Source organism: Globicephala melas, chromosome 12 (assembly GCF_963455315.2).
Source record: "Globicephala melas chromosome 12, mGloMel1.2, whole genome shotgun sequence".
Classification (NCBI taxonomy): domain Eukaryota; kingdom Metazoa; phylum Chordata; class Mammalia; order Artiodactyla; family Delphinidae; genus Globicephala; species Globicephala melas.
Window position 1 is genome coordinate 6,328,068 of NC_083325.1, and position 26,524 is coordinate 6,354,591.

Consider the following 26,524-nt stretch of genomic DNA (forward strand, 5'->3'; position numbering starts at 1 on the left):
GCTGCCATAACAAAGTACCACGAAGTACGTGGCTTAACAACAGACATTGTCTCACACTTCTGGAAATCCGAGATCAAGGTTGGTTCCTTCTGAGGGAAGGATCTGTTCCAGGCCTCTCTCCTAGCTTCTGGTAGTTCTTTGGCTTGTGATGGTCTAACTCCAATCTTCACATGTAATCTTCACATGCTGTTCTCCCTTTGTGCCTGTCTGTGTCCAAATTTCCCATTTTATAAGGACACCAGTCATACTGGATTAGGGTCCACCCTAACGAGCTCATTGTAACTTAATTACACCTTCAATGACCCCATTTCCAAATAAGGTCACATTCTGAGATACTAGGGATTAGGGCTTCAACGTATGAGTGTTTTGGGGGACACCCCTAACACCAACCTTGAGTGCCCAGGGATGAGTGACAGTGGGAAGCTGTTACCACCTGTGCTGGATACTCTCCACTGGCCCCTCCAGTTCCCCTCTCCAACCTTCACCTTGCCCTGTGCCCAGGAGCCCAATCTCTACAGATGGCATCGCCTGGGCTCCCTTGCCTTTTGGCTTCTATTTGACTTGGCTAATGGGCACAGGCAGGAGCCTCGTGGGTGGGAGGAGAGAGAGGTCAGTGCACCATACCCCACAGGACCCTTCCCATCCTCTCCCAGCTGCTTTCATAGATCACTTTCAGTGATTTAATGTCATATAGTTTATATTTACTATTTGGCAGATGTTAAGAGCTTAATAATGTTTAAAATATGGGTGAGTGTATATGTGGATTGTTGCATTTCCAAGAACTTCTGTACACTTAGTAATAATAGCTGACATTTATTATGTTTGTTCTAAGCACTTGAATATATTATACACTGGATAGTACCTATAAAGGAGGTGCTATGATTATCCCAATTTTAGAGCTGAGTAGACTGAGACTCCCTGAGTTTCCTATCTTGCCCAAGGTCAAGGTTGCACAGTGAACTAGTAGCAGGAATGGGATTTGATCTAGGGCAGTCTGTCCCTAGAGGTATGCCCTAAACCACAAAGACATATGTGCTGATCTGCTCACTAGACGTGCCCTCCCGACTTGACCTTGCGCCAAACACGTTCATTTTCCAAGCCCCAGTCAAACCACGGCTGTTCTGCGGGGTCTTCTCAGTCCCCTCCCAGAGGAACTGACCCTTCATTCTGTGCACCCCACTGTCCCCAGCATGACGCCCACGACACTTTGTGCCTGCTTTCCTACCTGAGTCCTTCAGGGCAGGGAACCCTGTTCCACTCATGTCCGCAGTTCCAGGGCCTGGCAGCGCATCTGACCGTCGGGGGTGGGTGCCGGCAACTATTCCTGGAAGGAATATTTTCTAGTCACCCCTGCCCACCCTGAGCGCTCTGCGGCACCCAAGTCCCCCTGGGAACAGCTGACTCCTTCCCTCAGTTGTGCTCAGGGGATATTTGTCCATGGCCTGCACTTCTGGACCACAGCTGCCCCTGCCCCCTGGGTGGGCGGTCCCGTTTGTCCTGGGCACAGGGCTCTTACCTGGCTTCTCACATGCTGGGTCAGATATGGGTTTCTGATCCTCTACAGACAGATTCCTTGGCCTCCAGTGAAGCAGTTCTACTCAGTTCCCAGGAATCTTGTGGGAGCTTTACTTCAGTTTTGTCCCAATTAAGTCACATGTTGTCAGGGGTCCCTTTGTCAAAACCCTAGGGTCATGTTGGAGTTTCCTTCCCTCTCTTTCTAGGATGTTGGATTTAACTGCTTCCTTGAGGAGACGCCTCGGAGTCCCCCTCAGCTGTTCAAGGCCAGCGTCCACGTGTCTATTTCTACCACGCTTTGAGGAAATACTTTTAAAGCCCTACCTGCATATTCGCTATAGCTTTTCTTTACTATCACCTACTCCATACTTCCCAGCTTTTCAATTCTCTGAGAACCAGCGTGCCTGGTTTCGTTCCTGGGTAGGGGACCTGCAGGGGAGCCCTAATATCGGCATCTTCTGTGCCCACGAGGGGCGTCCGGTGTTGAGCTTGGTGTGAACCTTGCCGCAGGGTCCTACAACATCGCCGCTTCTTCAGCAGCTCCGAGGGATCCCTCGTGAGATCACGGAAAACGTACGCTCAGCGTTTAAAAAATTCGGAAAATAATTTTTAGCTTTTAACGCTGTTTTTTGGTTATTTGTAAAAACGTTTCTTGTTATTTTAAGTGCCGTGTTATTCCAAACACACGTGGATTTCCTGGGGTGCATTCTGTCCCCCCTAAGATAAATGCCCTAGCTCGGCAAACTGCAGCTGGGACAACAAGATGTCTTTTTCACCATCGCCTCCTCTTCCTCCTGCTGCTCTCCGGGCTGTCTCCCCGCAGGGGCGTTGGAGAGAAGAGGGGCCGCGGCGCCCCCCGCGAGCGTAGGGGGAGAGGCGGGGAGCCGGGCAGCCGGGATTGGACTTCCTCCCTCCACTCCGGAACTGCGCTGGAGCCGCCGGGACTCGGAAACCCTGGCGGCGCCGCAGGAGCCGGCGGGGTGGGCGGGGCGCGGCCGGTGGGCGGGGCTAGCCGAACCCGTGGGCGGGGCCGGGGCGGGGCCTGCGCGCTGGCTGCGCGGGCCGCGAGGGGCGAGCTGCGCCCGCCGCGCTCCCCGGACTCAACGAGCGCAGGGCGCCGGCTGGCTGCGCTCCCTCCGCCGCCGCCGCCTCCTCCTCCTCCCGAGTGGGCTCGGCCCGGCGGCCAGGGCGATGTGAGCCGGGGCCCGCGGGCGCGGCCGGACCTCCGCGATGTGGCTCAAGCCTGAGGAGGTGTTGCTGAAGAACGCCTTGAAGCTCTGGGTGACTCAGAAGAGCAGCTGCTACTTCATCCTGCAGCGGCGCCGCAGCCACGGCGAGGGGGGCGGCCGGCTCACGGGTAAGGGGCGCGCCGGGGCGGGTGGGCGCAACGGCCGGGCCCGGACCTCGCTCCCCGCCAGGCCCGCGGCCCCAGTCCGGGGCTGCGGCGCAGGTGGCGGTTTTGTGGGAGACGCCGGGCCGGCCCTGCCTCGGGCTTGTTTTCCTTTCTTCTGCCTCTCTCCTGCAAGCTCCCGTCGAGGTGGTGGCAGAAGGGACTTGCGGGCTCGTGCATTTTCCCGGGCGGGGCAGGTGCCTTCGCCGCCTGGCCCGGTGACCGCCCGGAGGCCAGGCTTGGCTCGGGAAGCGAAGGAGAGACGCCGGCTGGAGCGAGGGCCGCCCGGGGAGGAGCGGGGCCGTCGTGCGGGGCCAGGTGACAGCGGGTGCACCCCGGCCATCTGGACGCGCCCGAGGCTCCAGGTGGTGTCGCGGCTGGGGACACACGGCCGGCCCACGGTGGGGCGCAGCTCGGGAGGCTCTGGCAATCCGGGACTGCCGGGCGGGTGAACGGGGCGGGCCGGGCGGGCCTGGGATGGTCTCCACGCCCGGGGGAGGAACGCAGGTGGTACGAATCGCGAGCTCGTGATCTTAATAGCAGAACTGAGCAGGTCAGTTCCCCGCCCCCACCCCTTCACTTTCCTCCTGGGAATGAAAGGAGGAAAAAAACTCAGGCTTGTAAAATTTATTTAAAAAAAAACATTTTTTTTCCTCTAAAAGTTACGGTCCAAAACTCCTTGAAAATCAGGCCTTTGGATAACTTGCATTAGCTGGGACACCTGTTTAAAAGGTCAACAGAGGAACAATATGAGGCTTTTCCAGTTGTATCTAGGGAAGCTATATGGAATTTCAGATTTTGGAATCTGAAATAAGAGGGACTTTAGATCTTCCCATTTTGTCCCTCCTTATGCCAAGGAGGAGACCAGGGCGGGGGAGAGGGCAGTCAAGGGGACGAGCTTGGATCCCTGGGCCCATTGTTGGTGACTGCTGCCTGTTTATTCTGGGGGAGGCCCTCCTGGAGTAAAGGCTACGGGGAAATGCGATTCATACGTCCTGAAAGGGCAGAACCAGGGCTTTATCCTTCCCATACTTTAGGCCGGGGAGGCCGGAAAGCAGGCAGTTGGATTCGGTAGGGAGGGTAGACTTCACTGAGCCTCAAGGAGTCAGCCGGAGTTGGTGGGATTTCTGGATGTAAGGGGCAGTGGGGTGACCTGTGGTCGTGGTGGGCAGCAGGTGGGCCTGCTCTGCGAGCTCTGTGAAGCTCTGAGTGGGGGAGTTAGTGTAGGAGGTTGGGTGGGCCTCCTGGGCCCCTGGGCAGCACAGTGACACTTAGTGCCTGGGCTCTCGGGAAACGGAGGCTGGTGGCGCACTGTGGGGCTCATCAGAGGCGAAGAGGCCAGAGGAGGGGTTCATCTCCCCAGTCCTTTGAAGGCTGTGTATCTTAATCATTGATGCGTTAAACACAGCACCTGGGCTATAAATGGTCTCCTTTAGTAGAGGGTGAGGACAGGGCTTGAAGATTTGTGACACAGCAAACATAGGAACGTCGGTCCAGCAAATGTTCATTGACTTAGTTCGGCGCACACTGACTGTGGGAAGCTCCTCCTGTGGCTACTTTGGGAAGGACTTCAGGTTATTCACCATCCAGCAGGGGAGGTGGGTCCAGACCTGGAGGGCAAAGCCTCAGATCCCGTGCCTGATGGAGGTTCAGGATGCCTTCCCTGCTGGAGAGCCTGCTTTGAGGTCCAGTCTGTCTGAGATGAACTCAAAATGATGCTCTCACTCCTGCTGCATTCCAAAATCAAGCAGGGCTGTAGCGCCTGTGCCTTTGGGCTTTACTTTGGTTTGGGTTTGCTGTGAGTATGCACAATTTTCTTATTCTTTATTTATTTTTTTAATTTATTTTTTGGCTGTGTTGGGTCTTCGTTGCTGTGCCCAGGCTTTCTCTAGTTGCGGTGAGCGGGGGCTTCTCCTTGCAGTGGCTTCTCTTGTTGCGGAGCACCGGCTCTAGGCACATGGGCTCAGTAGTTGTGGCTCGCGGGCTCTAGAGCGCAGTCTCAGTAGTTGTGGCGCACGGGCTTAATTGCTCCACGGCATGTGGGATCTTCCCGGACCAGGGCTTGAACCTGTGTCCCCTGAATTGGCAGGCAGATTCTTAACCACTGCACCACCAGGGAAGCCCCCAATTTTCTTATTCTTGAAGGCAGTAAGATTGGCCAAAAAAGGGAGGAAAATTCCCCACAAAAAGACCCCTGGCACTTTGCTTTATTTCTTGGAGACTCAGAACCTCCTGGTGATTGTGAAAGGGTGGCATCCCCTACGGCAGCTGAACACTCCACCTTTGGACATTTAGCCGGGGAGCCAGTGGCTGTACCAGTTAGGCAACCCTGTTACCACATCCTCCGATGGCTGGTCTTACTGGGGCTCTTACGAATGTTGTAAAATGAAAACACGTGACACAGAGGCCAGCTCCATGTTGGTGGCGGTTGTCAGAAAACATAGAATTCTAATTTGTCAGATATTTAGCAATTTATTTCAAAGATTTAAAGGTTAAACTGAGTTTATCTCTGAAATCAATGGGTGTGCATTCTGACTGGTTTTAGGCTTTTCTTTGGAGAGAAGCGAGTAGAGGATGATTAAGAGGGCTGGAGATAAAATGTAAAGGAGCAGTAAAAGGAAGTGTCTCTTCTTGTATTGCGATGCTGAGTTTGAGATTAGGTAGTACGGGCTTAAAAATGTGAGGTCTCCATTGGTGTTTAAAGTAATCTGACATGTTGAAAACTTGCCCACCCTCAGAAATAGAAGGCTTTGTTTCATTGGAGGATTGTAATTCGTCCTCCTGCTTCCCCCCCCCCACACACACACTCCCTATACACATCTCCAGGTTTATTTTCTCCACAGCCCTTTCTAATATACAAAATATTTATTTTGTTCATTGTTTCCCTTACTAAATTGTCTGGTCTATGAGGGCAGGTATTTTACCTGTGATGGTGCCTAGCCTTGCGTAAATGCTCAGTTAACATTTGTAGGATGAATAGATGGTTGAGTCCATGCATGAATGATGGAGCCCACTTTTTTTCTCAAAAGTTGGTTGGGTGTGGAGGCCCAGCTTTCAGACTGAGCTGATCACAGGGGCCAGGAAACATGCCCTCTCTCTCCTCGGCTTCCTGTGTACCTGCAGGCTGACCCACCCAAAAGCTGGAGAGAGTGGGTGGGAATTGAAACCTCCTGTCTGTTTTTGTAGCTTCTCCTTTGAGGGTAAAGGAGCGGGGCACCAGCCTCTCAGGTGACTTCAATTACCAGCCCCAGGGACCCGCTTCGAGAAGGAGATCCTGGGCTGGGGAGGGGGCAGGTGGTGGTGGAAGGCAGTGGCCTTCGCTTCCGGTGTGAACATGGTGTGGCTGAACACAGTATTGTAAGATGTTTCCACAACTCCCCTGACAGCGATTTTTGCTGCCCTGGAAGGGAGGAAGTGAAGTTATACAGTGTTCCCTTGGATATGGTCTCCAGCCTGTGGGAATATTTCTTATAAAAGTGCAGCTCTGGGAGAACAGAGTGGGAGCAGTTAGCCTTTGGGAGGTGGTGGGCAGAAGGACACCCAGCATCACTGCCCACCCCACCCCCCACCCCCGGGGGTCTCTGATGCACTTAAAATGAGCAGCATGAATGAAACTTTAAAGACCGATGGGCTTCCCTGGTGATGCAGTGGTTAAGAATCCGCCTGCCAATGCAGGGGACACAGGTTCGGGCCCTGGTCCAGGAAGATCTCACATGCCGCAGAGCAACTAAGCCTGTGCGCCACAACTACTGAGCCTGCGCTCTAGAGCCCGCGAGCCGCGTGCACCACAAATACTGAAGCCCACGCGCCTAGAGCCCGTGCTCCGCAACAAGAGAAGCCACTGCAGTGAGAAGCCCCCGCTCGCCACAACTAGAGAAAGCCCGTGCACAGCAACGAAGACCCAATGCAGCTAAAAATAAATTAACAACAACAACAACAAAAATAAAGACCGAATATCACCACCCAGATGTGCCCCTTTGAAGGATTTTATTTATTTTTCAGTTTTATTACGCACATTCCTGTATAATCTTGCATTTCTTTCCCCAAAGAGGCTGGCAGTTTAAAAGTTACAGTTTGAATCACATATTGATGTTTTCTACTTTTCAGAGTGTTTCTCTTTGGCCCCTGTTCCTGTCACCGCATTTGTAGCAGTTATGGGGTAACCGATTTCCTAACAGGGTCAAGGGAGGAAGTATGGAGTGGGAGTGGAAAATATGGGCTTTGGAGTCAAGATAAGTTTGTTGGGTACAGATCTGGGCCAGTTTATTTGGCTTCTTTGAGACTTCGTTATAACTCTGCCTTAAGGCACGAACAAAAACTAACTTTAGAGTGTTAGAAGCTGTTTTCCACCATGGCTACCCCATCTTACTTTCCCATCAGCAATGCACAAGGCTTCCGATTATAATAAGGGTTAGAATGAAAATAAACAACATACATGAAGGGCTTAGTTGTGCTCGTCACCTGGTAGGTTTGAAGAAAAGCAAAGCAAAGTAACATTTAAAAAAACCGAAGAACAAGAGCGCTTCTTAGAACACAAGTGTCGTAAAATAGTTTGCATTGTAGTGAAGGATGTAAGCGATCTATTAGCGCAGGATTTACTAAGTGTAATTAGAAGATTAAATATTTAAATAGCAATTTGTGCCAGCAGGACTTGGATACAGGGGGTCTTTGACCACATTAAATCCTAGTAAATAAAGGAAACTGAGTGTGAGTGGCCGGCTGTACCCAGGGTGAATCGTCTCCTGCCTTTGGAACAGTGTCCCCGTGACTGGGGGAGTTTCATCTAGGGATTCCCGTGGGGCTCCCAGAGCTTGCTCAGAATGACTCTGTGCCATGGCTGGAATGGTGAAGCCCAGCACCAGTGTGGCCTTTCATGTAGCCCGCCTGACGTCAGCTGAGTCCTGCTCAGGTAGCTGAGGTTGGTGGTGGATTTCGTCCCCGCCACCAGCAAAACCCCTTTGGCTCAACAGGGCGGCCGTTGCATTGTGCAGACTCCCCACATATTGGCTCTAGAGTCTTCCATACTGCGGTCTTGTTTTCCAGAAGCACAACAAGGAAGAAATCACAAACAGCAGAAGTACTTTGATTCCAGGAGCATAAATCAGAAGGTTTATATAAGTAAAGTTACTGGTGTTATCTCTAAGGGCTGATAAGCCATTAACAAAAGCCTTGGGGTTCCCAACAGATGCATTTAATGAGAACATAATAAGGGCCATGCATTTGTAATTAGATCATCAAACAAGGCCTGGGCTGTGTCACTCCAGGAAATAATACGAGGTACAAATGTGTGGGTAGTGAAGGCTGTTTCAGCCTAATTGGGGCTCTTTAGGAAGAGCTGGAAATGATTGGGAGGCTTGGAACGTTTAAAGAATCCATCTACTTGAGCCATATTCTGGCAGCATTGGATCAAGGAGGGATTTATTTAAAATGAAAGTAGTAAATCTCATCATATTTCCAGCACAGGTTTTTGTCCCCCTTATTTTGTAAAGCTTTAGTCAATTGCATTCAAAAGCAGCCCTGAACATATTTTCACGGCTCCTGGGGTCTCGCGTGAGCTACCCCTGCACCACCTCTAAGGCTCTTTCTCCTCTGCCTTCTGCTCTAGAGCAAAGACCCTCCAGTGTCGGTCACTTTCCTCTCCTGGGCCTTCACGGGCTGTCCCCTCTGCCTGGGGTGCTCACACCTCCCCTTCCCGTCTCAGCCTAAGCTTCAGTGCTTGGACATGGACCCCGCTGCCCCCATCCTCTTGTCCCACCCTCTACTTTTCCTTTATAACACTGACCACTGTTGGTTGTGATGTGGCTCTTTGTGGCTTTATCTGTTTCGAGCAAACCAGACCTTGAGCTCCAGAAGGGAGGTCCCAGGTCTGCGTCCCTCACCACTGTGCCGCCTGCGCTGGAATCCTTGCTGTCACTGTGGCTGGAGCGCTGTTGATATGTATTTAGTGAATACACGAATGCCCACGTAGAATTGATAGCTGGGAGCCTTTGAGGTGGAGAAGTGTTTCGCATGATCCTGAAAATGGAAGTTACGAAGAAAACAGGAATAAATAATACAGAGAGTTGTTATTGCCATTTCACACACCCGCCCTATGTGCTTGTAAGGATTAGTGGTTGTTTGTCAGCTGCGCCAGCCCAGCTGTTAGAACTCCCTGTTGGTAACCTTTATGGAAATGATCCTGTACAGACCCAGAATGATTTTCCTAGCACATCACCAGCCAACTTACACAGCTCTACGAATCTGAGTCATTAATATTCTTGAACATTTGGTGGGTGTGTTGTAACCATTAGATTTTATTATTTTTCTGCTTCCTTTTTTTTTTTAACTTTAAAAAAAGGGAAAGAGAAATCAACAACAAAATAAACAGCCCCCAGTAAGGTCTCCTTAGGAAAAGGTACTGTGTGATTGGTTTTATTCTGAATAAATACTTACTAGTAGAGAATGGATATTCAAATATAATGGGATGATAGTTTGCCTGAAGTTTTAAATTATGAAATCTTGTGGGCATTAATATCCTGAGTTATGTGTTAATACTCCCTTGCTTTTATTTATAGTTTTGACACATTTATATGTATCCCTAATCAACACATTGTTTAGTTTTTTATGTTTTTTTCTTAAACTCTTTACAAGGGGGGTCACACTTCATGTATTTTTTCCGAAGCTTATTTTTCTGCCCCCCTCCCCCATTATAGTTCCAGTTTTATATGTATAATTATGTTTCTCTAACATTGAACCATGCTGATGCATGTAACCATGTTTATTTCTTTTCATTGCTGGGTAGTGACCCATTGAATGAATATACCATTGTTGATTGATTTATTCGTTCATTCTCCTGTCAGTTGATATTTGGGTTTCTAGTTGCTGTTGTTTTGCTATTACAAATAGTGCTGCTGTGAACATGGTCAGAGATGTTACTTTTGGCCAATCTAGTAGGTATTAAAATAGTATTTGAGAACCAGCGAGATGGTGTTTCCCTCATAGGGATAAGAATCTTTTTATGTGTTTATTAAGTATTTGTTTTGCCTTTTGAGAAAGGTTTGTGTCTTTTTCTTATCTTAGGAGCTGTGTGTGTGTCTTTGTATGTGTGCATGCACGTGTGTCTCTGTGTTCTGTATTCTTTTTCTATTATATGTATTGAAAAATCTCACTCCATGCTTGGGCTTTGTATTTTTGTTGTGGGTCTTTTTCTTTTTTTTTTTTTTGTGGTACGCGGGCCTCTCACTGTTGTGGCCTCTCCCGCTGTGGAGCACAGGCTCCGGACGCGCAGGCTCAGCGGCCATGGCTCACGGGCCCAGCCGCTCCGCGGCACGTGGGATCTTCCCAGACCGGGGCACGAACCCGTGTCCCCTGCATCGGCAGGCGGACTCTCAGCCACTGCGCCACCAGGGAAGCCCTGTTGTGGGTCTTTTAAAGGACCAAATTCTTAATTTTCATGCAGCCAGATGTACCATTCTTGTCCTCTAATAGTTTGTGCTTTTTGTTACTTGTTTAAGAAGAAATCTGCAGAAGGGAATCTCTGTGATGATGGTGAAGGGAGAGCCTTAAATGAGAGTCTGGTCCTCAGTCCAGATAGGAGCAGGGCGGAGGCTCCAGGACAACTCCTAGGAGAAGAGAAACTCATAGAGCAGGGATACGCCTGCACTCGCACTGTTGGAGGAACATGCGCTCACCAGGGGAGAGCTTGTGGATGAATTCTTGACACATAGAAAGCTGAATGAGCCAAGAGTTCCAGGACAGTTGTCAGCTCCAGGGAACATAAAAAGCTGTGTAGGTTAGGAAAGGTTTCATCCTTTTACTACAAAGCTCAACTTGCACTAATGTTTACATCGTTACAATAATGTAAATATCGACTCCGGGTCTAACCCAGGCTGTTGCCTAATTGAGGAGTGAGTGGCAGGTGGGGTTGCTGAGTGAACGGGGGGGATACATCCTCCACTTCTGGAAGTTGCCAGCCGATGCCCGTATGGAAAATTGAAGAAGTAGTCGTACCAGCATGTTCCCGGAGAAGTGGAGGTAAATGGGAAAAAAAACTAGTAAAGAGCTGGGAGTGGTTGCCCTCGGGGAGCCGGGAAGTGGGAGCAGGAAGGGGCTGCTGGGTTTCTCGTGGGCCTTGTCCAGGTAGATGCTTCTTTCCATGCACGTGTAAACTGGATAAAATACAGAATGCAAACTTTGGGAGAGCTTGGCATTTTTTCTGGGTAACGGGGATCCCGTGGGTAACGGGGTCAGGAGAGGCATTGAAGCAGTCGTATTAGCGCCTCATGGCCGTGATTCCTGAACTGCCCTGCTTCACATATTTGTCCTCTCAGTAAACTATATTTAGCCTTCAAAGTGTCTCAAATATGTGGGGTATGTCTGTTTCACCTATTTTCAGAAATGCATCTACTCTAACCACAGGTACGTTTATTTGAAATTAAAATATATCTATTCTGGGTGATTGTTTTCCTCCAGAGAAGAAATCAGGTTAGAGTTATACACTTATAATACATTTATAATTTTTGTCCCTTTCCTATAGGTAGGGTACTATAACTGGATCCCATTCCTCCTGGGGTCTCAGTTCCTTAACCTGCAGAACAGTGATAATATAACAACAACAGCAGTTTTTGCTTTGTGGAAGTGTTTATATTTCAAACTGTTATATTTTATAGACACGTTGGCAAAATCCACTTAATTATTTGTATGTAAAGAAGAAGAAAAAGCCCAAAGAATATTGCATCCAACAATGCCAGGCCCTTTGTTCTCATGGAGCGTACAGTCTGGAGGGGGCAAGGTGCTTGTGGTTGGTGGGGGGCAGTATTAAACTATGAAATACAGAATTATCAATGGTGGTAAGTATAGGGGGTGTGAGAGGGAATAACACGGAAGCTAATTTAGCTTGAGGTGTCAGGGAGCATTTCTCTGAGGACCTGTGATCTCAGCTGAGACCTGCAGGGTGTATAGGATGGTGCTAGCCTGCTGCAGAGTGAGAGAAAGAGCCTTCCAGGTGGAAGAAACAGCATGTGCAAAAGCCCTGTGGCCTCTGAGACCCTGCTTTGGATAAGTTAGCTTTGACGGGCTGTGAGCTGTCCAGTAAGGCCTGGACAGAGGAGGAAACCACAGAGGGGGGTGAGGAGTGGCTGGGGAAGGGAGCAAATCAGCAGGGTGGATTTTTCTAGAAGGCAAGAGAAGAGTGTATTTAAGGAGGGAGGGAAGAGGGATCAACTGTGCAACGTCATGTGGAACAGGCTTGTAAGACGTTGGCAGCCTCAGTGAGAGCAGTTTGGGTGCCGGTTGGCGTGGCGTAGGGGTGGGCTGGAGGCTGCTGGTGGGTGGTGAGGAAGTAGGGACCGCGTGTGGGTACAGCTTGGTCAAGGTGGAGTTTGGTTGGTTTTTGTTGTTGTCACTGTTACAAATTTATTATTTGTCAACAGAGTGTCTGCTGAATGATGGATCTGTAGGTATTGTGGGCTTGCGGAAGGGCAGCTGGGCCTCGAGATGGGCAGTGGGTAGAATTTGAAGAGGTCAAGGAAGTAGGTAAGGCATCCAGGGGAGGGAGACCTCAGGAGCATTTCCCAAGGAATTTTGTTTTGGAAATGAAGTTATGTACTCAGGACTGAACAACAACAACAAAAATGCCTCAAAGGATCTGTAACTGACCACCAAGAGAATTTAACTAATTTACATGGAACCCAAGGATGTTGGCTTAGCCCTGGACAGTGATTGCTTCACCTGGCAAAAGAAACCCTTTGAGGAGACCGTGGCAACTTACAAAATTGAGTAACGGATACTTGTTTGGCATTTGGTGCCACGCCCCTTGTACCCTCTTGTGGGGGTAAGTGCTGGTGGGAATCTGATCTGGCTTCACTAAGTGTTTTGACCAAACTTTATTTCTCAGATTCATAAAGCTAAATAGTCTTTTGTTGTAAATCATGTTATCAGGATTCAAAAATAGAATTTATTGCTAGATGGAAAATGCAGATTATTTCAGTGAACTACAAAGGCTCCTCAGGAAGTTTGGCTGCCCTGAATGATTGAGTCCATCTAACAGGGTTCTAAATTGTGGCCCAGTGATGGGATGTAGGAATGTTTTCATGAGGAAATTTGGTAACATTTTAAAAATGGGATGGGCCTAGTGATGCAAGGTGTGGAAGGAACCTCTGGAGTTTCTCACTTGAGAAGCAGTATTTACATGACAAACTCTTCGTTTAAAAAAAAAAAAGGCAGAAAAGGTTAGTGCACCTTAGAGATTAGATATTTCATCTGCTACAGGAGCAGAGAGCCCAGGTGGGTTCTGAGTTTCTGTTATGTTGCTGTTTTGCTGTTATAATTAAAAATAAATGTAAAATGTAAGCAAGGCCTTAAGATTACTTTCAGAATAGATAGCTCATGATCTTGCATCTGTCAAGGATTCAGTCACAGCAAGGATTTGGCTGGAGAGACTAGATTTGGATAAACCCAGTGTAACAAAACAGTGTGTGTGTGTGTGTGTGTGTGTGTGTGTGTGTGTGTGTGTACACACATACGTGTGCCTGTGTTTTTCATCCCCATATAATAGAGCTGTCTCTCAACGTGGGGATTAGGTTCCGAAATCAACATGAAGGACAGAAAGTGCTTGCGGTTAAACTTACCCTGAAACCAGCAGCGTCACCTGTCTTGGTAATCTGCTCCTGGTACCAGGAGTTTCTGCGAGGTGGAGGCCTCAATGGAGCTGGGAGATTCCAGCCCCCCTGGGGCTCACACCAGCGCATGTGTTCCTGGAGTTGTGGGCTGTCCAGGTGAATTTATTGTCCCCTCTGCGTTTTGGTCCACGTTTTGCCTCTCACTGTTTTTTGTTTTTTTTTCTGCGGTTGAATTTGATAAATTAGAGTGAGATGCGTGTCTGCTGTACCACCACTTGCTGGTTGAAGTCAAGTTCCTGAGCCAGCTCCGTGGCCAGGTGAGGCTGATAAGAGATGGCGCTACAGCGTAGTATATTAACCTGGGAGTTGCTGTTAGGTGAGGTTGATGGTGGCGTGTCCGAGGGCTACAGTTCTGAAGTCTGATGCTCAGGTGGCTTTGCTGTGAAAAGGTCTGCATTAAGTGGGTGTTGTTTTGTCTTTCAGTCTCTTGCTTGTCTTCATTTATCCAAATAAAACATTGAGATTTGAGGAGGAGAGAGGTTGGAAAGCCTCTTGTGGAACTGCAAGGTTTTCTTTGATGGGGTGTGTGTCCCACTGTAAGAGCTGCTTTCCTTTTTTGGTTTTTAACTTTCTGCATGACCTGGAAGGCTGGATTTGAGCACTGTATATTAATAGCCAAAAGTTAGGTTAGAGTCATATAATGGTAAGCGTGTTTACTTTTTTTGAATTAAAATCTACAGAAACCCACACTGTAGGCAAAGCCAGAGATTTGATTGTATTGATGGTGCCTGAAATCCTACTAAGATTCAAGACCATAGGCTCCATAGGTGAGCATCCCTTTATAGCAGAAAGATCATTAGAAAGTCTGTGTGTGGGGGGGGGAGGGAGGGAAGACGGGAAGATGGGAAGACAGGAGGGGGAGAGAGAAGGAGAGGGAGGGAGAACCTCAGAGAGAGACTTAAATGGCTGATGTGCTCACACAAAAAGAGATCCTAATCGCAGAAGCTTTGGGAAGACGTGCTCTAATATGCTACATGTATAATATTGTGATATGCATTCCTGAAAAGTTTTATTTAGAATCAGACTTGTATAAATTAGACAGTTTCCCCATTACTTAAGCCTCAGAGAGATCTCCATTTTAAGAACAGAGTAAATTATTAAAGATGTATAGAGAAATCTATAAATTTGAATCAGATTGTAGTATTTCAGATGTCAGAATATTTTTATTACAAGCTAAAAACAACTTCTTGGATCAAAACTGTCAAAAACAAAAAAAGGGAGATGGGGACTTCTGTCTTTAAAACATCAACCCTAAAAGACAAAGGAGGGCTGTGGATTAAAGGAAACTGAGCAGTACATGATAACTAAATGTGATACCCAGCCCTAGAGAGGGTCCTGGGCTGGAGGGGAAAATGCTCTAATGGGTGTTTGTTATTGGGTAACATAACACAACCGGAATACAAAGAGTAGATAAAAGCATAGCATGTGTTAAATTGAGTGACATTGGCAACTAGGCTATTGTGTTAAGAGAATATCCGTATTCAATATCGTATCACATCACATCACATCATACCATAGCACGTCACATTATGTCATACAGCATAGCGCACCGTATCACATCATATTGGTCATCGCATATCATATCTCATGAGAAAAAGAGAGGGTGTTAGAGCAGATGGGGTGAGCTGTTAACAGTTGGTGAATCTGTTTCTAGGCAAAGGGTATATGGGTGTTCTTGGTCCTATTTTAATTCCTGAAGCTTGCAGTTATTTCCAAATAAAAAGTTAAATAAACAAATACGTTTAAGTGTCAGCCCGGAAGTACTCGTCCACTGATTGAGGTATTTTGAGCCTGCAATAACAAAATATAAAGTAGAACTTAAAAAAAACCTTTATTTAGGAAATTTCTGCAGGAAAAATAACTTGGTTGTGGTGCGAACTAACCACCCTCTGCTTTTCTCATTGAAACAACCATTTTTGTACACTGGCTTCTAGAGTTGAGGTTTCTTGGGGTCCCGGTTGCCAGGTGCAGCAGGACAGGTGGTGGGGATTCCGCACCACCCGAAGCTTGAAGTGACTTTGACACAGGACTTTTTAATATCGTGTGTGCGTGTTTCAGTGTTAGGTCAGGCCTTGGTTGTGGTCAGTAAACAGTTGAATTTTAAGAGCGTGAAGCTCTTGGAAAACAAGTTCATTGAATAGGTATTTACTGGGCTTCTGGGCGCCTAGCTCTCTTCCAGGTGGTGAACATGACAAAGTCCTGCCTTCATGGAATGTGCTCCACTCTTGTAATTAACCTAGAGCAGCTCTACTCTAGTGATTACTTAGTCTAGCAATTAACCTAGAACGACTCTGCTCTCGTGACTACTCTAGCAATCAATCTAGAACAACTCTGCTCTCGTAATTACTTTCTTATTCTAGTAATTAACCTAGGACTGGAATTCTCAAGTGTGCACGCGAATCCCTTTGAATATGTCAGCCTGGGCGTCATTTTAAACTTACTTCATTAAGACGTTTTGTGATGTTTCTACCACACCATAAGAGGTTGGCTTCTGTGGCCTTTGCCCTTCAAAACGGAAATATTTAGTCCAGGCAGTTAGGGCCTTTGAACCAAATCTTTGAGGTTCTTGCCTGCTTTGGGCACATTATTTATAAGCTCCGTGTTGGGGCCAAAAGACTTGAAGAAGCTCCTGCCGCCTTGAAGTCTTTCTGCCTCCTTCTCATCACTGGGGACCGGCAGGTGGAGGACCTACTGTGAGCACAGCTGGCCCGGGGTTCGGCCCTGGGCCTCGGGTGCGGTGTGTCTGGGGGCCCAGCCCTCCTGCGCTCTGTGAAGTGTTGACACAGTTGGCTTCCCTGGGTGCTTCCGGGTGCCCCGGTCCCTCTCCCTTTTGTGAATCAGCTCCGCAACCTTCCGTAGGTGACTGGGATGAAATGGACTCATTTTCCTATTTAAAAATAACCTCCGGGCTTCCCTGGTGGCGCAGTGGTTAAGAATCCTCCTGCCAGTGCTGGGGACACGGATTCGAGCCCTGGTCCGGGAAGATCCCACATGCCGCGGAGCAACTAAGCCCGTGCACCGCAACTACTGAGCCTGCGCTGTAGAGCCCTTGAGCCACAACTGCTGCAGCCTGCGCGCCTAGAGCCCGTGCTCTGCAATAAGAGAAGCTACCGCAATGAGAAGCCTGCACACCACAACAAAGAGTAGCCCCCGCTCGCCGCCACTAGAGAAACCTGTGCGCAGCAACGAAGACCCAATGCAGCCAAAAAAAAAATAGAAAAAAAAAATGCTAAAAATATAATAATAATAAAATAAGAATAACCTCCGCAGCTGTGGGTTCAAGTCTTCCCATCACGAGGACGACCTTATCTCTCTGCTGGGACACCTGCTGGTCGGACCCGGAGGGTCACAGGGGGGCGATGGTGGGATGGGATTTCGGAGACCACCGGCCCGCATTCCTTTACTACAGATCAGGAGCTGTCTGATCCGAGGCAGAGATGCTCTGGCTCTGTTGTCACTTGACTGAGTTTAGCCCTTTCTAGAAAGATTAGGTGGCCCCTGAGATTCAGTTCCCACCTTCCCCCAGCTCAGCTCCTCCAGACCTGCTCCCCTCCTCTTGGGCTGCGCTGGTGTCTCTCAAGACCCTTGCTTTGCTTTGTTCCTTTAAAAATGGTTTAAGTAACAGAATTAAAAAAAAAAATTGTGGTAGAATATGCATAACATAAAGCTTTCCATTTCAGTGATTCTTAAGTGTACAGTTAAGTGGCATTAAGGACATTCACATTGTTGTGCAACCGTCACCACTGTGTGGCTCTGGAATTTTCTTCTTCCCAGACTGAAACTCTGTCCCCATTAACACTGACTCCCATTCCCCCTCCCCCAGCCCTTGGCACCAGCATTCTGCTTTCTGTCTGCACGAATCCGACTTTTCTAGTTCCCTCATGTAAGTGAAACCATGCAGTATTTGTCTTTTCATGACTGGCTAATTTCACTGAGCATAATGTCCTCAGGGTTCATCCACATTGCAGCCTGTGTCAGTTTCCTTCCCTTTGAAGGCTGAATAATATTCCATTGGGTGTACAGACCACGTCTGGCTTACCTGTTCGTCCATCGAAGGACACGAAGCTGCTTCTGCCTTTTGCCTGTCGTGAATAATTCTGCTGGGCACATAGGTGTGCCAATATTTGTTCAAGTCCCTGCTTTTAGTTCTGGGTGTATACCCAGCAGTGGAATTGCTGGGTCATATGGTAATTCCATATTTAATTTTTGGAGGAGACACGATTTTTGCATCTGATTCTCTGTCTCTCTGGGCCTCTGTGGACTTGACTGTATGGCTGGACCATGCTCAGTTTCCTGGGGTCCCCAGCTTCCTGAGCACCCTCAGCCTGGTTTTAGAGACCCTCGCTTCTCTTCCCGTTAAGGTTGAGGGGAGAACTGAAGCTGGTTTAGAGGAACATGGCAGTCCCTTGAGGAAGAAGAATTAGAATTTGACTTCGGGACATCTTCGCGTTTATTGTTTGATTGTTTGTTTTGGATTCATGTCCTTTTGTGTTTTATAACTAAGCCATAGAGTGGAATAAAGTTAATTTGGTTTTGATGGTTTGTTCTAATATGTCCTCAATTACATCTATATCTCATTTCCTTCATCATTGTTGGCAAAAAGAATAGGACTATGAGGAGGTAGGAAAGGAAAGAAGTCTTGTTCTTATTCCTTGTATGACCTTGGGCCTTAGTTTAGTCTTCTGTAAAATGGGCTAATGCTACCTACCTAACACAGCTTGTTGTAATTATAATAGTAATTGGGGAAAAATGCATCTGAAGTACTAGGACAGTGCTTGACAGCCACTGGGCGTAGTCAGTATTAGTCTGTCCTCCCCTGCTTGTTATCGTGGAATAACTGGAAGCTGTATGTGGGGGGGTGTGGTGGTCGTCAACTTTTTTTTTTTGAAGTATAGTTGATTTACAGCATTATGTGAGTTTCAGGTGTACAGCAAAGTGATTCAGTTTTTATATATTTTTATATTTGTGTGTATATATATATATATATATATTTTTTTTTTTTTTTGCGGTACGCGGGCCTCTCACTGTTGTGGCCTCTCCCGTTGCGGAGCACAGGCTCTGGACGGACAGGCTCAGCGGCCATGGCTCACGGGCCCAGCCGCTCCGCGGCATGTGGGATCTTCCCGGACTGGGACACGAACCCGTGTCCCCTGCATCGGCAAGCGGACTCTCAACCACCGCGCCACCAGGGAAGCCCGTGATGAGAACTTCTAAGATCTACTCTCTTTGCAGCTTTCAAACATGCAATACAGTCTTATTAACTGTAGTCACCAGGACTTATTAACTGTAGTCACATCCCCAGGACTTACTTATTCTATAACAGGAAGTGTGAACCTTTGACCCCCTTCACCTATTTCACCCCTGGCCCCCCCCACCCTGCCTAGTCTTCTCCTGACTGCAGAGTTTTTTCTTTTCTACAAAATCAAGTCCGTTCTCTGTAGTTGGTGGACATATCCCCTGGGGGGGGTGGGCGGTGTGAAGTAAGCTGAGAATTTCTGGCATTTCAAGCTCTGCTGCTTCGGGGCCAGCGGGGGTGGGGGGATCCAGAATTTCCTGTTAGCAGCTTGGGTGCCAGGTTTCTGGCTCTAGCCCAGAATTCCAAATACCTGTGAAGAGTTAACCCCTGGGCCCATGTCCCTGGGGCTGGCCACATGTAGCAAGGGAATGGAGGAGTCCTTCCCAGCAGGGAGAGGAGAGAAAGAAAAGGGATGGGGAGAAGGTAGAAGGGGTTGTGGATATAATTTTCCCTTGCTCAGAAGGAGAGTGAAGCTGTCTTCGAGGAATTGGACAGGGGAGCTCTCTCGCTCTGCCCACTTCAAGACTTGGCCATTGTCTGCAGTTGCCCTCGTCTGTCTGTATTACTTAACGGTTATCAGTCTTCATTTTCTCCAAGAAAGAACAGCAGCTGGTAATGCCTTTTTCTTCCCATCTTCCTATTTAAAAAAAAAAATTGCTTATTAGCTCAGTAATAATACTGCAGTATTTTTGTGTACTGTATCGCACTTTTCAGCGACTTTACCTCATTGAATGTGTACATAAAGATTTGTCCAGGCCGCTTGACATCCTCAGGTTGCAAACTGAAGTGGGTGTGGCCATCTGATTTGCCCAGCTATTGGTAGCAGAGCCCTGGCACCTTGTCTTTTCTTTTTATGAAGCTGATTAATCAGCAACACTTGAGAAGTATTTATGGAAAGTCCGTATGTGCCCAGCGGAGATGCTGTGTTAGAGAATTCTTACCTTCAAGGCATTATGACCTGATAGGGTCTTAAGGGGAAGAGGATGGAGTTCCAGTCTGTTACCTGTAATTAATGTAGTGATTTATGTAATGTAATTAAGGCCAGTAATTAAAATGTCTGATGAGTGAAGGAAGAGCTATGAATTCATAGTTTGGGGATGTCTCTGAATTTAATACTCTAGTACTGGTTCTCTTTCCTGATGCTGGTATTAGGGAAAGGGGACAGTTTTTAAACAATGGGTTTAGATACCCTTAAACCTCTGGGCTGTCCATCATGAAAGCTTCTATAGCTTATCTCTGCAAGCCATTTCACACTATTATTAGGGTAAAGACAGGAAACATTGCCTAACATGACTTATTTCTAATCTTTTTTTCCTCATTTTTAAAATTGAAGTATAGTTGATTTGCAATATTTCAGGTATACAGTAAAGTGATTCAGTTATATTCTTTTTCAGATTCTTTTCCATTATAGTTTATTACAAGATAGTGAGTATAGTTCCCTGTGCTATACAGTAGGGCCTGGCTGTTTATCTAGACTTATTTCTAATCTTGAGGGCTTGTGGTTTGGGCGGTTGATCTCTGGAAGTAAAGGCATGAGCCGACCCAGGACTTTCTTTGCAACAGAAATAAGGATTTTTAAAATAAATGAAACTGGAATAGATTAGCATCTACCAGGATTATGGAAATAAAACTTCTGGAAGGAAGCTTCGTTTCTGTTCTTTTTTGAATGTCTGTGTGTATATTTCCTCAAGTTCCTGACTTCGCAAGTGTTTAATAAATCTGTCAGAACGGTAGCGTTCAGGTCTGGATGCAAAGGACACGGGAAATGGAGTGTTTTCTACAGTGTCTCTTGAACGGCTGTCTTGACTACTCCTGGCAGGGAGCGGCTGTGAATAGCAGGTTCAGGAATGCGGGGCTGTGTTTTCAGAATCTGAACTCTGGCCCCGGGCGCCCGGTGTGGGGGGGGGGGGCTCCGGAGGCGCTGGGTTGCCAACTGCACTTGTTGACAGGGAGAGATGCTGGCCAGAGGAGTGCTCGGAAGGCTTCTGGATTGTTGGATAATGAATGCATCTGTCATGGGAGAGTGCTTGTCTTTTAAATAGGCATAAAAATATCATTTGCTCAGAGGAAATGAATTCGCACACGCATGTCATGAACCTGTTCCTTGGTGATCTCGTATTGTTTGTCCATGAGACGGTTTGCAGATTGAGGGGCTTAGTTCTAAGGCACTCGAGACAAGGGCTCTGAGTCTGCTCACAAGCCCATTTGGGGGAGTATGCGTCCTGTCCTGCTGCTGTGGGGAAGCTGTAGCATGTCTCCAAGGGCTTGGAAGAGGACTCTTGCCCACTCAGCCCTTCGTGACACTCTGGATCCGCCCCCCCTCCCCGCCCCTCCTGCCACCAGGCTTCCTCAGTAATAATCTGCGAGTACTCCTGGCAGCTGGTAGGTCTAGGCTGTGTACCAAAAAAGGGACCATGTCCTCAAGAAGGTTGGGGGAAAAAAGTTACATTGAGGCTGGGCCTCAAATTCAGTCTTGCCTTTGGTGAGTTCTCTTGGGGAATAACCCTAGCTCACCTCCTATCCACCGATCACTTAAAACCCTGGCCAAATCTATTCACTCACTTGCGCCAACCTAATACATATCAAATTAACATGAAGTTTTTCCTTAAATTTGAAGAGTTGTTTTTTAATGTAGTTTTGGATTTGGGGAATAGAAATATGGTAGTTTTTTACCTCGGTTAGCCTGCAAACAACCCTTCTAGGACTCTCTAGAAATTGTTTTTAGGAAATTTGAAAGCATTGCTCATAGAGCCTTGAAATAGCAAATGAACTTTCCTTAGACACACAGCACTTACAAGCTGTATTTAGGTAACGATGAAAATACTTTTAAAAATGTGTGTAAAGAAAGGAAGAAGGTTTGAATCGTACTGCTCTTCTTGGAGATTGCTTTGCAGAGAATCCTCCCCTGCTTCTCTCCTGCTGTTTCTGGCAGCTTCGGAAGGTACGTTTGTCAGGTTCTAGAAGGAGAGGGGGCCTTGGCTGTGGAGGGGAAGGTTTTCTCTGGCTTGTGGAGGGCTTAGCACTTCAGGGCTAACTCCGCGAGCACCTGGCCGAACCTAAACAACGAGCTGTCTGTTAAGCCAGTGAACCCTCCTCTCCTTTATAAGGTAGAGTGGCAGCGGGGACGGTATAATAATACCACACGGGAAGGGCAGTGTGTTCTCTCTTAGGAACAGGGGTTAGAATCGCAGCATGAAAAGCAGCTCAGCACCACAGAGCTGTCACAGATTGTTACAGGACAGATTGAGACCGAGGGACGTAACTTACCAGGCTTTTGCATGCTTGAGAGAACCCCGTCCAGAGCACCGGCTCCCCAGCATCTTTGGGGTCGTGCAGACTTTGGACACGGCTGGAATGTAGCTGACCACGTCAGACCCGGGGACAGCCGGATCCCTGTTTTAGGGTCACACACTGTTGGCTCGCGTGCCCTTTGTACCTTGTGTCAGTCTTTGACTCTCCTGTTCTTGTTTTATGGCTTCTTAAGGCCTTGACCTCATGTGTTTTGGTGGACACAGGTGCTGCCTTGACATTCTCCTGTGCCCCTCAACCTTTTTTTCCTTTTTTAGCTGCACCGTGTGGCATGTGGGATCTTAGTTCCCCAACCGGGGATCCGAACCCACGTCCCCTGCAATGGAAATGTGGAATCCTAACCACTGGACCTCCAGGGAAGTCCCTCTACCCTTTTATTTGTAGCCATAACTACCCAGGTCGCATTGCTGCATGACCTGCTCGGCCTGATGGCTTGTCTGACAAATGCCACCATATAAGTATGTATACATTCCTGGCTGTAGCAAAACACATTACACACTGACCAGTGTTCAGACCCGCTGGGAAGGGCTTGTGACAGGCTGGTGTGACAACACACTGGCTGAAAACACAGGTGGACCCATCTTCGAAATTTGGGGGTACTGTTTTATTTAAATACTGATTTTAAAGCCTTGAACAATTAGAATCTTGACTGGTCTGGTAGCTCATCTTCGTTCCACGAGCGATTATGTAATACACTATCACAAGAGCTGGCTCTCCTTGGAAGGAAAATGTCATAAAACAGTCAGTAGAGTAGTATTAAAAAGACCATTTCCCGTCATGATTTAGTTCTGTAAGTTAGAAAACAAAACACTAGAAACATTTCTTTTGTAATGATGCTTTCTCCCATGATCTTATAAATTAATGCTAATGGTAGAAAATTGGAAAAAGAGAGGAAAAAGAAACAGCTCTTAATCCCACAGTTAACCTTTTTGTACTGCTTTTCCAGCTTTATCTGTGAATTTTGTTGATATTATCGAGTTCATAGTGTATATGCAGGTTTGTATCTTGGTTTTCACTTAACGGAATGACAGCATTGGAAGATGTGCCACCCGTGCATTTTGTGGGTGTGTGTCGTGATTTGCAGCCTCTCACCTGAGCCCTGCATTGGCATCTACCTCCTGTGCGTGCCCCTGACGTGCCGCCTCACCCCCCAGGCTGCCTGGGGACCCCGACACAGTGGCGTCATGTCAGCGTCGGCATTGAAGAACATTTCTGAGCCCTAGCTCAGGCTTGTCTGTGAATGGGTGAGACCCTCGTGTTTTGGACGAGGATCTTGGGACCGGAGAGGTGTTCTGTGCCACTGCCTGCATCTCGGCTTTCCCTGACACTTAGGGTTAGATTGTGCCAACCTGTTAAGACAACGACTTGCTCACCGTCATCCAGTTAGAGAGAAAGACCCAGCCTATGGCTGCGTTGGGTCTTCGTTGCTACGGGCAGGCTTTCTCTAGTTGCGGTGAACGGGGGCCACTCTTCGTCGCGGTGCGCGGGCTTCTCAGCGTGGTGGCTTCTCTTGTTGCGGAGCACGGGCTCTAGGCATGTGGGCTTCAGTAGTTGTGGCACGCGGGCTCAGTAGTTGTGGTGCATGGCCTTAGTTGCTCCATGGCATGTGGGATCTTCCCGGACCAGGGCTTGAACCCGTGTCCCCTGCATTGGCAGGTGGATTCTTAACCACTGCGCCACCAGGGCAGCCTCTGCTAAAGGCTTTGAATGCATGGGCACCTCCTCCCTGAGTTTGCCTTTTGCTGGATTTAGATTATTGACAAGTCAGGGCGATGGGTGAAATAAATAACGTTAACAACCAGTCAGTAAAGATTAGTTATGAAGTCCGTTTTGGGTCCAGAAAGATCGTTGGGTGCGATGGTCGGTCTGCTGTGGGAGCTTGCGGAGGCCCTGTTGTTGCACGTTTGAAGCCGTCCTACTTTCTGTGCGGATGTGCAGAGACTGCCAGGAAGTCTCCCTAGTTGGGCAGTGTATTCGTTTCCTAGAGCTGTTGTAACAAAGACCCGCAAACCGAGTTGCTTAAAAGAACAACAGTTCTGGGGTCTAAAAGTCCAAGATCAAGAGGTTAGCAGGCCAGGCTCCCTGACCCTTCTAGGGGAATCCTTTCTTGCCTCTTCCTCACTTCTGGTGGTGGCTGGGAATCTTTGGGCTCCCTTGCAGCTGCGTCGCTCCATTCACTGCCTTCATCGTCATAAGGCCTTCTCCCTCTGTGTCTGTCTTCACGTGGCCATCTTCTCACAGGGTCACCAGTCAGAGTAGGTTAGGGGCACCTACCCTATACCAGTATAAGCTCATTTTAACTAATAATTACACCTGCAATGACCCTATTTTAATAAGGTCACACCCTAAAGTACTTCAGCATCTTTTTTGGGGGGATACACAAAACATGTGTGGTCCAGGTGCTCTGTACATGTTTCAACATCCATACAGACCTTACTGGACAGGACACTAAGGCCCACAGCTAACATGGGACAGAGTTAGGATTTGAACCCAGGACTTTGTGAGTCTGGAACAACATACGACTTCCCTGATTTAGACTGACTGTTGGTTCTTTGGGGTATCCAGTGGAATGGAGTCCATACGTCTTCTGGGCCTTCTCAGGGCATTGGAGACATTACGCAGCTCTAAGTACTAAGCACTAAGATCTAAGTACTAAGCTCTAAGTACTAAGGTACCACTTTCCTGCCCTCCTTGCCTTTCTGAATGAAATAGGTACCACCCATTTAATAGAAGGAAACGTGGAAACAAGACGTTCGTTTGATTTGTTGAGGTGGTAGGATTGAGTGGGTGGTAGGATTGTGTTTATTTTTATTTTTTAGATGTTTTTAAAAGTTCTTTTTTTTTTTTTTTGCGGTACGCGGGCCTCTCGCTGTCGTGGCCTCTCCCATTGAGGAGCACAGGCTCTGGACGCACAGGCTCAGCGGCCATGGCTCACGGGCCTAGCTGCTCCACGGCATGTGGGATCTTCCTGGACTGGGGCACAAACCCGCGTCCCCTGCGTTGGCAGGTGGACTGTCAACTACTGCGCCACCAGGGAAGCCCTAAAAGTTCTTTTTGAAAAAAATTACTTATTTATTTATTTGTGGCTGGGTCTTCACTGCTGTGCGTGGGCTTTCTCTAGTTGCAGAGAGCAGGGGCTACTCTTTGTTGCAGTGCGTGGACTTCTCATTGCGGTGGCTTCTCTTGTTGCGGAGCACGGGCTCTAGGTGTGCAGGCTTCGGTAGTTGTGGCACATGGGCTCGGTAGTTGTGGCACATGGGCTCAGTACTTGTGGCTCACGGCCTCTAGAGCGCGGGCTCAGTAGTTGTGGCTCACGGCCTCTAGAGCGCAGGCTCAGGAGTTGTGGCGCACGGGCTCAGTAGCTCCGCGGCATGTGGGATCTTCCCGGACCAGGGCTTGAACCCCTGGATTGGCAGGCGGATTCTTAACCACTGCGCCACCAGGCAAGCCCGGATTGTGTTTATTTTTATTTCCATTTCCATTCTCATTACTTTAACAATTTAAACTTGTCTTGAATGTATAAAGAGAGATTTTTAGAGCTTGGCTAACCCACACCTGGCTGAAAGTTGCTTGTCTCTTGGGGTCCTCGTATGTCATCAGCCTTACGTGACATGGGCTTGACCCGGTTTCTGCTGGGTAGTGGCCTCTGCAGCATAAAAGTGCTCAGAACGGAAGGGCCCCCGGCCGTGAGATGGCCTGCCTCCATGGTTACTGCTGGGCGTGCATCTGCAGAGTAAATGTCAGAGCGTTTTGCCAGCAAGTGCCCTGCACTGGCTTGTTGTCGGGACCCAGAGCCTTGAAGGCTGCGGTGACTTCGGCAATGGCAGACTTTGAACAGGCAGATTTCAGGATCAGAATTCCCAGTGGAAAACTCCTTGGAATAAAGAGACATCCGTGAGTCTGAGGACGTCAGTTGCTCCTGCTAAGTCTCCCCCATTCTGACTTATTAAATTTTAGTTTGATTTTTTTCTGATTACTGGCTCCAAGTTTGCTTTTCCCACAGGGTCTCTGCCCATGCCTGTGGGCAGATGTGCATCTTGGGTCCAGAAAGAAAGATTTTCTAAAGACAGGCGAGGGAACCCCTGTTCCCATGATGTATGATGGCCTTAGAGCGGGGGCCAAGCCGCTGTCTTAACCCTCTCTCCCTTTCCTCCTGTTTCTGCCACAGAACCACTTATGACCCACACATGGCTGAGCCTGGTCCACGGCTTTCTCAGGACCTGAAGACGCTGGCTACAGACCAGGTCTGCAACAGTGGCACCCTAGGGGAAGGCCGACCATGGGTGATGGGGATAAATCCATTTCTTTATTTCCTTGGGGAAGGAGTATATTCTCCTTACCCCCCTGCTCTCTCCT

The 26,524-nt window shown here is 48.1% G+C and overlaps 1 protein-coding gene across 6 annotated transcripts in view; it reads left to right on the plus strand.

The window, feature by feature from the left end:
• The first annotated feature begins 2,579 nt into the window (after positions 1-2,579).
• The window catches only part of TBC1D8 (TBC1 domain family member 8), a 121,650-nt gene continuing 97,705 nt past the window's right edge, over positions 2,580-26,524 (plus strand). For all 6 annotated transcript variants that reach the window (XR_009566110.1, XR_009566111.1, XM_030838777.2 and 3 more), the window contains exon 1: positions 2,580-2,872. Coding sequence is in view for 4 of the 6 variants with exons in the window: in XM_030838777.2 (XP_030694637.2) it covers positions 2,746-2,872 (127 nt within the window). In the remaining 2 variants the exon portion in view is untranslated. The remainder of the gene's footprint in view (positions 2,873-26,524) is intronic.